This window comes from Acipenser ruthenus, chromosome 33 (genome assembly GCF_902713425.1).
Source record: "Acipenser ruthenus chromosome 33, fAciRut3.2 maternal haplotype, whole genome shotgun sequence".
Classification (NCBI taxonomy): Eukaryota; Metazoa; Chordata; class Actinopteri; order Acipenseriformes; family Acipenseridae; genus Acipenser; species Acipenser ruthenus.
The window spans coordinates 604,454-617,675 of NC_081221.1; the positions used below are offsets into that span (position 1 = coordinate 604,454).

A 13,222-nucleotide genomic window follows, 5' to 3' on the forward strand; every position below is an offset into this window, starting at 1 on the left:
TGCCAGGATACATTCAGACTGCGTCTTTCAACCTGTCACTTCTGTATTTTATTTTATGAGGCAGTCTCGACACGGAATAAGAAAAAGTCGCAGTAAATCTAGTTCTCCGGGTCGTTTGGCTCAGGGGAATGTTTGGGGGAATATTAAGTTAGTTTTCCTTAGCTACTGGAACAATGCAAAAGAAACCGTGCGCATCCTGCATACTTTATTATTATTATTATTATTATTATTATTATTATTATTATTATTATTATGATGCAATTACTGGCAACAGAAGCGTCTGTCAACCAAAACTCAGTACCAGACATTTATTAAAACCTGACCCGGACGACAGGCATTTTAAAAAGTTATTTTATTTTCTTCAATTTATTACAGACCATCAGTGAGAAGCGTAACAAACGGACCCAGACATGTCATTTCAAGAGAGGGGGGGGGGGGGGGGGGGGAGTGTGTGCTGCATACGTTTTCGACCCCCAATTTGGGGAAAGACCCGTCAACCATGTCCACCCTTAACACGTCTTTTGCCCCTATAGACGAAGCGGGTCTTCATTGGATAAGACGCGCGTCTTGCGTGGTGTTTTTACAGCAGACAGAGAGACTGCGGATAGGCGACAGTCAAAGCCGGAGATGAACACGACTCGGCTTCTTATCTTCAACGGCTTATCTGGAGATGCACTTAGCAGTATCTTCCATTCCTCAGCAGAGTTTATTAAGAAACGCGATCGGCCTTAAAGTAACCGAGGTCATTCTTTTTCTCGCCACCAGGGGGCAGTCGAGCACAGTTTATTTTCCAAGCTTTTTTTTTTTTGTTTTTGGGCTGTTGCAGTGATGTAAATAAGACGCCCATTGCACCCACTACAGATTTGAATGCGAGCCTGATTAGCCACAGTGTGTCTAGGTAACAAGCTCACGTGTGTCTGATTAAACTCGTAGTGAAAACAGGATCAAAGTGCTTTGCAATGGGAGTCTTATTTCCAGCCTGGTAGTTTAGTAGATTTTAAGTTACAAGGGTGAGCGCCGGCATCAGTGTCAATCGCTGTGTTGGCTGCAGAAAGTCATCTGAATTATTCGCCACAAACCCTTTTTTCTGATCTGAATGCAGCCAACGGCAAGCGGCCACCGTTACATCAATATTGAAATTGCAAGTCTGTATTATACATGCAGCACCGCAAGTCCGCTTGCACAGCAGCAGGCTGAGAATTTAAATTACCCGCTCAGACAACCACAGCAAAGGCAAAAAGACAAGGACACAAACTCCACCATCCGTCAGCGAATGAACTCGATCCTTTACTCGGTTCCGTTCACCCTAATGAGACACACGTTTTTTGTTATACACAAAGTAAAAGGAACAACAAGAATTAAACATCACTCAGATGATATATTGTGTTACAAATGTTCCCTCCAGACAGTCTAACTACAGCTTCTGTTGGGCGTTAAAAGGATTCTGCTATATTCTCTTCCTCTAGGTTTTGTAAACATTTCATTACAGCAACCTCAGACTAGGCCTCCCGGAAACCAGGTTTCAAACCACAGGTCCTGAAAAAGTGGCTTTGTGTTCACAATGATCCTCTCCTACATTAACACACATCGTCCCTCTCCCTGGCTTATTGAATCATTACTAATGGTTTTACTTAACTACAGCTTCCCAGTGCCTCCCAGTGCAAGGCTTAATATAGAGCCCTGTTCACAAACCGCAAGAGCGTTTTTAAACCATTTTCAAAGGTCAAACAGCGATTACAATTAAATAAATAGAAGCAACCCTCTTTTAAAAACAGGTGGGGGCAGGTTTTGCACGATCTGCTAACTTGGAATTCATCGAAGGAGTCCTTAAAAGTGAATACAGCCCGAGACTTAGGCCCGTATTCTGAGGCCCTTTTTTCTTAACCTGTTAAAAAACGACTTTTCTTTTTTTTTTAGGTATGTTTTGTTAAGGACACTTTGAATCATTTAAAATAAGCTTCCCATTCACTCAAACCCCTGGCACTCATTTTTAAAAGAAGGTTTAACATTGCTTCTCTGTGATTTGATTAAACAGTGCCTCGTGCCGACAGGCGATTTACAACAAGCGTGGCAGAGGGAGGCTGCAATGCTGCTGTGTGCCACAAGGGCGGCGCCGTGGAGCTGGTCTCAGTAGTCATGCGCGTAGACGTGGCTCTCGAACTCCTCCTGGGTGAAGTACTCAAACAGGTCCCCACAGAAGGGGCAGATGCGTTCGTGGCTCTCCATGTGCTGTGCCAGCTCCTCGTCAGTGATACCAGGAAACTGCACTCTGCAAACCGGGCAGTCCTTCACAGAGCCCTGCACCCAGAGAAGACAGAAAGAGGGGCTCAGAGAGAGATAATGAGGGGTCTTGCCCTTATTATACACCTATCCTTGACAAATTATCTTAACCCTTTCATGCACGACAACCTTGTATGGAGAATGATACAAAAAAAAAAAACTCTTCTAGTCTATATAATATATAGAGGCATACAAAAGACGCGAATGCATGAGAGCCTCCTATAAGTCGGGTGCCACATATTCCACGCATGAAAGGGTTAATGAAGGCATTTCAGTTTCCTTACTATTATTATTCATTTCTTAGCAGACACCCTTGTCCAGGGCGACTTACAATTGTTACAAGATATCACATTATTTTTTACATACAATTACCCATTTATACAGTAGGGTTTTCACTGGAGCAATCTAGGTAAAGTACCTTGCTCAAGGATACAGCCGCAGTGTCCCCTACCAGGGATTGAACCCACGACCCTCCGGTCAAGAGTCCAGAGGCCTAACCACTACTCCACCCAAAACTTCATGAAGAACTGAAGCTTAATGTTTTTATAACTTTAAAAGCAGTTAAAAAAATAATAAAACAAAAAAGCCAGGACATCATGCAGCTGTGCTGAAGAAACCAAAAGACTGACCAGTGATGATAAAACAAATCTTATTGTACATACCTGTGTAACGGAGCCAGATTGACCTAATAGGAACAAAAAAGGAAATAAAGAAAATAAATGTGTGAGTTGCAATGGGGTTTGAGTCCTGCCCTCTGATTGGTGGACAGGCTGGCAGGTTTGTTACATTTCAATCTGTCACTAGCCCTGCTGCTGCTGCTGCTGCTGCACCCAGTCCTTTATTTTATTATTTGTTTATTTAGCAGATGCCTTTATCCAAGGCGACTTACAGAGACTAGGGTGTGTGAACTATGCATCAGCTGCAGAGTCACTTACAACTATGTCTCACCCGAAAGACAGAGCACAAGGAGGTTCAGTGACTTGCTCAGGGTCACACAGTGAGTCAGTGGCTGAGGTGGGATTTGAACCGGGGACCTCCTGGTTACAAGCCCGTTTCTTTAACCACCGGACCACACAGCCTCCTAAGTCCTGGGGTTCAGAGGTCACCTGGGTCAGGTGTATTATTGAAATGACCTGATTCTCATCACAGTACTTCAGTACTTCAGTAATTCAGCGAGTCTGCAGGTTTATCAATAGGAACCGTTCATGCAGTTAAGTAACAAACTCCTGGCTCCTGATCATTATAATAAGACTGAGTGCCTGGCTAGTGTGAGTTTGCACTTTTGTCTGTGTCTGTGTGTGTCTGTGCATCTCTGTATCACATCCTGAAGCACACGCATTACAATAAAAAAATAGAAAGAAAGAAAGAAAGAAAGAAAGAAAGAAATGAGATAAAAACAAAAGAATGGAAGAGAAAGAAAGCAGGTAGCAGTGAAGTAGGGGAGCATGTTTGTAACAAAGTCACTGACAGAGACGAGGGGAGCGGAGGAGAGCCCTCACCTGTGGTGCCGATGAAGGGGTTCGGGTAGAGCAGGGAGGGGGTGTGGGGCGGGATGGAGGGGACCGGTGGGAGGCTGTAGGGGTTGGGGTGCTGCAGCTGGACTGCGGGGGTGTCGGGCAGGCTGGATAGAGGAGAGTGCTGCGTCTGACCAGCCCTGCGGAGCCTCTGCATCTCCATCTGGAGGTCCTGAGAGAGAGGGGGAGAGAGAGAGAGAGAGAGAGAGAGAGAGAGAGAGAGAGAGAGAGAGAGAGAGAGAGAGAGAGAGAGAGAGGGAGAGAGAGAGAGAGAAGGGGAGAGAGAATCAGAGGAGATATATATTTCAGATACAAAGTCACTGATAAACTAAAAAACACAAATTGCGCTCTGGCACACTTGTCCAATGGAGACACTCTGGCACACTTGTGTGGCTCCTCACCTTGTTGGCCTGTCTCAGTTCCTCGATCTCCAGCTGCTGAATCCCACACCTCACAGCTTCCTCCTCCAGTCCTCGTCTGCTCTCTGTCAGCAGCATCTGGGGGGGGGGGGCGGGGGAGGGGAGTGGTGCAGTGAACAGAGAAACTCTTCACATCTCAAACTGCAGGCACTAGCAGCTGACTGATCCCACAGCTTTAATTTAATTTAATTTAATTTAACTCAAGTCGGGTCTTTGAAAAGGATCCCTGCGATTCAGCACCAGCACCCTGGCTAGCTAACACCCATCCCATAATCTTGCTGGTAAGAGAAAGGATTTTTATCTAGTGAGAGAGCTAAGGAATCATTTTTTTTGTTTTGTTTTGTTTTTAAAATGTAGTTTTTGCTTCAGATCCACAGTGCACTGGCCTGAAGTGCTCACGGTATCAAATTACATTATTGGTATTATTATTATGATTATGAATTAGCGCAGCAACGTGTCAGAGCCTGACCGTCATGAATGTACGCTGTGATGATGTCAACCCAGCCTGCTGCCGTCCTGACACCCTCAAAGGTCTGCCCTGTCTACTCCCTAGACTCTGGATGGTAAAGTCTATTAAGCTTTGGCATAAAGTTTACCAAGTGAAAGAAATCTATTAATTCTTCAAAACTACAAATTAACAATTAGTGGAGTATGACTGATAGATAGACAGACTAACACAGAGACAGGCAGACACACGTGGGCACACAAACAAACAGGCGAGGCAAACAGATACGACAGACAGCGAGACCACAACAATAATACGGTCTGTCATTAAAAGAGAGTACCTCTGTCTTCTCCAGCCGATCCTTCATGATCTCGAACTCGTGCTTCCAGTACTGCAGCTGCGCCTCCCTCTCCTGACGCTCCGCCCCCTCCCTCTCGTGTGCGTGCCGCACTGAGGTCACTTCCTGCAGGGTGCGGCCCGCCCGCTGTGTCTCTGAGCTCGCCAGAGCCCGTGCTTCCTGCAGCTTCAGCTCCAGCTCCCGGCACTGCGCCTGGGGGTGGGGGGGGGGGTAAACTCTGTCATGAAGCGGAGACCTCATGTGGGGACGGATTAAATAAAACCGTCTTCTAGTCTTATACACATACGGAAGACGCAAATGCACAACAGCCTCACACGAGCCGGATGCCATTTTTTCACCCCCATATAAAGCAATGGAAAAACATTTTTTTTTAACTATTGTCGAAGTTTTATTTGTCAAATATAGATGTCTGCAGTCTGCAGTCCCCTCTCCCTCCCTCCTCCCACCTCCTCCTCTCACCTGTATTTCGGTGTTCTCTTTCTTCCCCTCGAGTGCTCTCCTCAGCTCCTGGTTCTCCGAGCGCAGTACCTGTACGCTCTCGGCGGCCCCCCTGGCATTGCGCAGCTCTCCTGCCAGCTTCACATTCTCCCTCTGCGCATTCCCCAGGTCAAACTGCAACACACAGACACACACTGCTGAGTAATAACAATAGACACAGCACAGACACACAGGCACTTTAGAGGTGTGTAGCATTCGTGCCACGATACAAGACCAAAAAGCACAACTTTTTCACCAAACAGTTCTTGAATGAAGTGAATTTTTTTGTAGTTGGTGTGACTACAATACTTCTCCTCTATGGGGTTTAGGATGCTTTGCTTACCTACACTTTACCATACCTCTTCGAATCTCATTTCATTTTTATTTTACAATGCTTATCTATGCTTTACAGCCCCCGCCCCTCACTGTTGTGTCCCCGCCCCTCGTCGGTGGGTCCCCGCCCCTCGCTGTTGTGCCCCCGCCCCTCGCTGGTGGGTCCCCGCCCCTCGCTGGTGGGTCCCCGCCCCTCGCTGGTGGGTCCCCGCCCCTCGCTGGTGGGTCCCCGCCCCCCTCCTCTCTGTACCTGCAGCAGCTGGCTCCAGTCCTGCAGTTTCTTCAGCTCCGACTCGGCTTGTGTCTTCCCCCGCTGCAGCTCGGTCAGACTCTCTCTCAGCCTGCGGAAGAAGGGAAAGGCAGGGTGCTGCAAACACACGCAACAGCGAAAAACATCTCTCATCAACTTCTCACATGCACTGCAGGAGGCAGTAATGTGGGGGGGGGGGATGACGACAGATTAGCGGTTGCACTATGTTGTCCCAGCTGTACTTGCTACTGTTCTGTAGCGCGGCGCACACTGTATATGGGGGTGGTTTATCAGGGGTGTGGTTTAACAGGAGTGGTTTGCCTGGGGGAGTGGTTTATGTGTTGAAATGGCTCACGTGTCGATCTCTTCCTCAGCCTGGCTGCTCCTCTTTTTCAGCTCCTCGTTCTCCGCTCTCAGCTGCCTGGCCTTCGCAACCACCTTGTCCTGCCTGTCTCTCAGGGCTGTGAGAGTCTGCTGCAGCTCCTGGACGGGGACGGGGGGGGGGGGTGGAGAAAGGGGGACAAGTTAACACATGAAACACCAGGCAACTTCAGGGATGGCAATAAGACTCCCGTTGCGTAGCAGTCTGATCCATTCCTGGTTTCACTGAGTTTAATAAGACGCACCTGAGCTTGTTACCGCTACACACTGGGGCTAATCAAGCTTGCAGTTAAACCTGGAATGGCTCCAACTGCTGTGCAACAGTCTTATTTCCATCCCTGAAAAGCGCATTTCTGTGTGGCTCCTGTTTTTTTGTTTGGTGCCGATTTCCTTCACCTCTTTCTCTCGGAAGCTCTCCAGACTCTGCTCTTCTGTCCCGGCCAGTGTGGTCTCTAGCTTTCCCAGCTGGGCGAACACAGCCTCCCTCCCCTGCCTCTCCTCCTCGCCCTCCACCTGCAGCTTCGACACCTCAGAGCCCAGCTTCTCTACTGACTCCTGCAAACACACACACAGTCAATACACCGTGCCAGACCCAGGGTGTATGACCATTACAATTACAGCAGCCTCGTTCGCTGAAATCACAATTACTGTACAATTACACTGCTATGTTGTTCAGTTACAAATTTAGGATTGACAATTACTCTGCAGAAATAATAATTACACAATCTTATTTCCATCCCTAAAAAAGAATGACTGTGGGGAACTTTGATTTATTTAACCAGGAAAGTCCTGTTGAGATAAATAGATTTTTTCTTCCCCCCCCTCCCCTCAGGAGACTTGGTCTAGAAGATTTGAGAAGGCGAAACTGAAGCTCAGTGACACCTGCCCTGGTTTGCCCAGGCTTGCTCCCCCCAGTCTGTGTGCTCGTACCCGGGTCTTTCTCAGCTCCAGCAGCCTGTCTTCCAGCTCCCTCTTCAGGAGGACGATGGTCTCGCCCTGTTGTCTGTTCTCTCTCCTCAGTTCCTCTGCCTCCTTCTCGATCTCATCCACTTGCTCCTGCCAGAGAGAAGAAAGCTTTGGTCAGCGGCTGTCTCTCGCTCTCTTTGTCCAGAAACACTGAAGCAACGATTCTCTCCTGATTCTACTCTGCCAACCACCCACAGGGACTGCCAGAGTCAACAAGAGAACTGTTTCTTTCGTTCTTTTCGTTCACAGCTTTCCTGTGAAACTGCCAGAGATGCACAAACCAATTATCCCATTGTCACTGTGATCAGGGGCAGCAGTGTGGAGTAGTGGTTAGGGCTCTGGACTCTTGACCGGAGGGTCGTGGGTTCAATCCCAGGTGGGGGACACTGCTGCTGTACCCTTGAGCAAGGTACTTTACCTAGATTGCTCCAGTAAAAACCCAACTGTATAAATGGGTAACTGTATGTAAAAATAATATGATATCATGTAACAATTGTAAGTCAGCCTGGATAAGGGCATCTGCTAAGAAATAAATAATAATAATAATAATAATAATCAAGGTCCTCCACAGGAGAGGATTGTTGGTATTTTTCTAATAAACTGTATTGCTCTAGGGAAAACAGCTGCTTGGGTTTGTGTGGATCGCTGTTCTCCGCAGAATCTAAGAAAAAACAGCTGCTTCCTGACCGTCACCTGGGTGTCAAACTTTTCTGCGACCCCCTAAAACTGCTTGGAAGCCCCTCCCGGCCCACGGGCCTCGCTTCGCTCACCTGAGTGGTGACCACGAGCAGGTCGGCTTCCAGGCTGGACTCGTGGCCCCCCTGGAATCGGAAGGGGGTGCTGGCCCCTCGGACCAGCCCTCTGCTGTCCACATAGCAGAACTGATAGAACTCGCCATCCTCCTTGGGCAGGTAGTACACTGGGGAGGAGAAGCAAATCAACCAATTATTAGCATTATCATCATCACGTTATCAGCATTACTGTTAGCGCCCTTGTATGGTAATTTCCTTACCATACTTACCTATGCTTTATAACATGGATTTCACTATGGGGAAACTTTTATAAGGGCTAGTTTACCATGGTTTGTTTTTGAATATGCTTTACCAGACCTCTCTGTGCTTTACAGTGCTTCCCTATGCTTCACCAGACCTCTCTGTGCTTTACAATGCTTCCCAATGCTTTACCAGGCCTCTCTGTGCTTTACAATGCTTCCCTATGCTTTACCATACCTCTCTGTGCTTTACAATGCTTCCCTATGCTTTACCAGACCTCGCTGTGCTTTACAATGCTTCCCTGTGCTTTGCAATACCTCTCTGTACTTTACAATGCTTCCCTATGCCTTACCATACCTCTCTGTGCTTTACAATGCTTGTCTATGCTTTCTCATGCTGTCACTGTGCTTTCTGCTATGATTCATTCTACAACGGGAAACTTTCATAAGGGCAGCTGAGACTGGCTCCCAGGAGACTCACCCTCAAAGACCACCTCTTGCTCTGCCTGTTCCTCTTTCTCGAGGTCGCTGGGAAGGGGGGCCCACAGGAAGGTGTAGTAATCCCTTGTGGTGCTCCAGCCAACCTGAGAGAGAGAGAGAGAGAGAGAGAGAGGGGAGGAGCTCAATTATAGAGTCAGGGTTCAGCTGTTAGGAGTGGAGACTGCTCTGTTACAAGATGGAAGTTCATTGTCATGCCAGCATAACTTTTTTTATTTTTCTTTAAATTTAGTAAATCGCCAATTTCTTTTATTATTTTCTCCCAATTTGGAATGGCCAATTATTTTATTATGCTCAGCTCACCGCTACCACCCCTGCGCTGACTCGGGAGGGCGAAGACGAACACACACTGTCCTCCGAAGCGTGTGCCGTCAGCCGACCGCTTGTTTTCACACTGCAGACTCACCATGCAGCCACCCAAGAGCTACAGCATTGGAGAACAACACAGCCCTGGGCACAGATAAGCCCGCACGCGCCCGGCCAGACTACAGGGGGCGCTGTTGCGCGGTGAGCCGAGGACAACCTGGCCAACCTAAGCAGTCTTTTTGTAGAACACAGAATGTTCTGGCACGTCACCATGGTAACCTACCTTAAAAATGCCGACCCAGTCTTTGATGTTGGGCTTGAGTACAGCCATGATGGTATAGGCACATTTGACCGACTGACCGGGAAAATAAGACTTCTCCACATTGTTGAAAACCACCTGGGAGAAGCTGGACGAGTCCATAGTATTGGACGTAGGGGGGTGTTCCGCGTCCATTACGGATTCTGTTCTGTAATGATATTATTATTATTATTTATTTCTCAACAGAGGCCCTTATCCAGGGCGACTTACAATTGTTACAAGATATCACATTATTTTTACATACAATTACATTATTTTTTACACATTATTTTTACATACAATTCCCCATTGATACAGTTGGGTTTTTATTGGAGCAATCTAGGTAAAGTACCTTGCTCAAGGGTACAGCAGCAGTGTCCCCCCACCTGGGATTGAACCCACGACCCTCCGGTCAAGAGTCCAGAGCCCTGACCACTACTCCACACTGCTGCCCTCATAGGAAAATTATAGGAAATAAATAAATAAAAACTCAATTTAAATAAAAGAAATGTGTAATTCTCCTTTAAGACCAGTTAATAACATACACATACAAATATGTTTCTTATTTCCGTCACACACTCCATCAATACCTTTGTATTTTTACTAATGTTGTGATTGAATGATAAAACCATCGTCATTGTGCCTTGCAGAAAGACAGCCAACTACAAAAATAATAATAATTGTTGTTTATTTAATTATTTACAATAGTGAAAGTGAACTCATCCCTCGAATGTCACGGTTGAAAGTTAAGATTTTATGGCAAAAATATATATATATTTTTATGAATAACTTCCTTGCGTCGAGTAGTTATTAATATTATTACAGGTTAACTAGCAAGTTGTCAGAATTTTTTGTCCCTTTCGACCAACCTTAATTTGAAACAAATAAATATATTTAAAAAAAATTAACCTTTCACGGACACCCTGTTGAGAAACAGGTCTTCCTAAACGCCTTTATTGTAAACAGAAACTTAAATTACAGTACAAGCGAAGAGAAAGTGAAAGAGTTTACCAGAGCTGGGAAAAATAAACAGCGACAAACACGGCTGCTAAAACACTAACAGAAGGGAAAAACAACACCAACAAAACAACTAAATTTGTTCCCAGAGAAAGGAAGCGGTAACATAATATTAAACTTTGACAATATTTACTGACGCTCCTGTTGTCACAATGCAATGAGCTTACGGGCGCGCAGTTTCTTCTGGGAAATGTAGTTTATCTGGTACACGCTGAAGGGGGCTTCCAATCAGCAGAAATGCAAAGGAAAACGACAACTCCCGTCACCCACGCATGCCAACAACAGGCTGGCTTCGCATTTAACGTTCGGTCAAGGGATTTCAACGCTGTCGGGCAGTGACGCAGTTTATTACATTTTTTGTTTGTTTTGTATACCGTCCCAGATGAGTCGAAAATGAATCACTAATAATAATAATAATAATAATAATAATAATAATAATAATAATAATAATAATAATGTTGTAAAAAAAAAAAAAGTATTTCTACATACATAATTAAATAATACATTTAGCAGATGCTGTTATCCAATGCGACTTACAGAAATTAAACAAAATATTTCTAAAAAATACTAATTTTAACATTTTAAAATGTTTCTTACAAGAAGGAAAAATAAGGACACGGAGAGAAATGGCAGATGAAAAGACACAGCAGACATACAAGCAAATAAAGAACCAGAAACATTTAAAATACACGACTAACCAAGAAAATAACACCACACAGAAACACCCCAAAAGAAGCCAGCGTCCTTTCCCCATGTCCTTACATCGACTACCGCACACGCTGCCACTCCCACCGGCAAGGGAGATGAATCCGTAGCAATCCTTAACCGCAGGCAGCAGAAACAGGTGTGAAATTCAAACAACATACAGTACACTATGGGCACGCCAAACGAATAGGAGCCAGCCCGTCTTCCCTCCCGTGACTGGATGAGACAAAACGCTGCTAATTAATATTGATAACACGTTGGAGCCCGGTTCAGAGTGTATTGCTGTAAGCGCTGCTTTAGCAGTCTACCTGTCTTGACGTTTTTCTACCTCTAGGTGGCAGAAGATTACCTATAGACAGGGCTTGAAGTTTTTCGGGGTTTTTTTTTTTGATCGCATGACGTTTCTTTAAACGTATTTTGAGCCGGTTCTGTTGCCTAATTATATTGAGAAAAAAAGTTGTAAATTACAAAACAACGTAATTTGTTTTTACCTTCACATTTCGACGGAACCGGATTCTGTTCTGCTTAATTTTTATTTCCAACAGGCCTGCCAAATTACGTCCATCGCTGATTATTATTAATCATTAATTTATAGGGGGTGAATTATATACTAGGACGGAGCACAGCTGACTTGCCCAAGGTCACCACACAACGAGTCAGTGGCTGAGCTGGGATTTGAACCCGGAACCTTTTGGTACGAAGCCCCTTTCTCGCACCAATGGGCCACCAAGCCTCCTTGATCATAATTGCATTTCATTCTTGTAGTCGCCTATAGTTTATAGTTTGTGTGTGTGTGTCACTAACACAGTTGGCCCGACATGTTTTCTTTTCAGCATACCCTGTGACTGTACACTGATAGCAAGTCCAGCATTTCAAAACTTAAACCCGGTCTTTTAATTGGTAGTTTTCTCTTTATCAAGACGCAGAGACAGCTTAACAACGACTAATTAACATTTAAAGAGAGGTAGAGATTTGGAAAATAAAAAGCCGAAAAATTCAAGCGGAATCCCGGTGGTGATTTTGAAATTATTATTATTATTATTATTATTATTATTATTATTATTATTATTATTATTATTATTATTATTATTATTAATAGGGCTAATTAGTGTATTTATTTTTTGTCTTTTAAACGGTATTCAGTTGCTGTGCATAATTGGCATCAGTGTGCAATACATTTTGTCGCAGATTTTGTAATTTCTATTCTTTTTATCACTGTAGAAATACCACAGATATACAGACTCTGGAGAAACCAGCTAATAAGGTCGTTCTGCATTTTATTCTTAGTTAACAATCTGTGATGCCAGGGAATTCTACGTACTCTGGTTTGCCTGTTTTCTATTGGCTACAATAATTCCAACAGCGCGTCTAAAGAACGATGGAAACGAGCCAATGAGAACACACTGACTAAACTACAATACTGCTGCATCGCAAAGGAGGGATAATGTCTGGGGACGACCAAACCCAAAGTTGTGTGACGTTTTTTATTGCCTTTGCAAGCAATGTTATTAGCTGTATAATAGTGACGTGTTCTCAAAAAGAACCCGAGAACGACACGTAATTTTCATGCGATAGCTCATTATATTAAACTGGATGCAATATGCGGTCCAAATTATACACGTTGCCCAGTCACCTTATACACATTTCCATGTAATTATGTTTAAAAAAGTTTAGAAATAATAATAAAAAAGATGTCAAATAAATGCAGGTTTTTAAATTAACAAAACTACACGTGTATTTTGCCAGTTTGCAAGCAGCTCTCTGCAAAACGGACAAACTGATGGATCTGTTGAACAGTTAATAAACACATAATAAAATACAAATATAATGTATTTATTGTGACAAAAAATAAACCCTTTTCGGTCTCTGATGTACTTTTTCTGATGGATGTCGTTATTTTTCTATTTTTTTTTTTATTTCTAAATAAAAATAAACTTTCCAACATCTAAACTAATATTTAGAACGCTATGTAACTTAACGTTTT

At 44.5% G+C, this 13,222-nt stretch overlaps 1 protein-coding gene across 6 annotated transcripts; it reads right to left on the reverse strand.

Annotated features, from left to right (window-relative positions):
• Nucleotides 1-1,255: 1,255 nt before the first annotated feature.
• Nucleotides 1,256-11,814, reverse strand: LOC117433532 (calcium-binding and coiled-coil domain-containing protein 2). 6 transcript variants are annotated; one of them, XM_059006658.1, is made up of 14 exons: nt 11,730-11,814; nt 9,502-9,685; nt 8,896-8,998; nt 8,194-8,342; nt 7,388-7,513; nt 6,854-7,012; nt 6,432-6,559; nt 6,077-6,167; nt 5,476-5,628; nt 4,999-5,208; nt 4,196-4,291; nt 3,780-3,966; nt 2,943-2,965; nt 1,256-2,298 (listed from the first exon to the last, which is right to left on the reverse strand). In XM_059006658.1, exons 2-14 carry the CDS (start codon nt 9,670-9,672, stop codon nt 2,128-2,130), a joined length of 1,767 nt encoding a protein of 588 aa, XP_058862641.1. In that variant the 5' UTR covers nt 9,673-9,685; nt 11,730-11,814; the 3' UTR covers nt 1,256-2,127. The 6 variants fall into 6 exon arrangements, with proteins under 6 accessions (XP_058862641.1, XP_033911749.3, XP_058862642.1 ...); XM_034055858.3 differs by lacking the exon at nt 11,730-11,814 and adding an exon at nt 11,296-11,604 and having other exon boundaries at nt 3,780-3,957; XM_059006659.1 differs by lacking the exon at nt 11,730-11,814 and adding an exon at nt 11,232-11,603.
• Nucleotides 11,815-13,222: the final 1,408 nt, after the last annotated feature.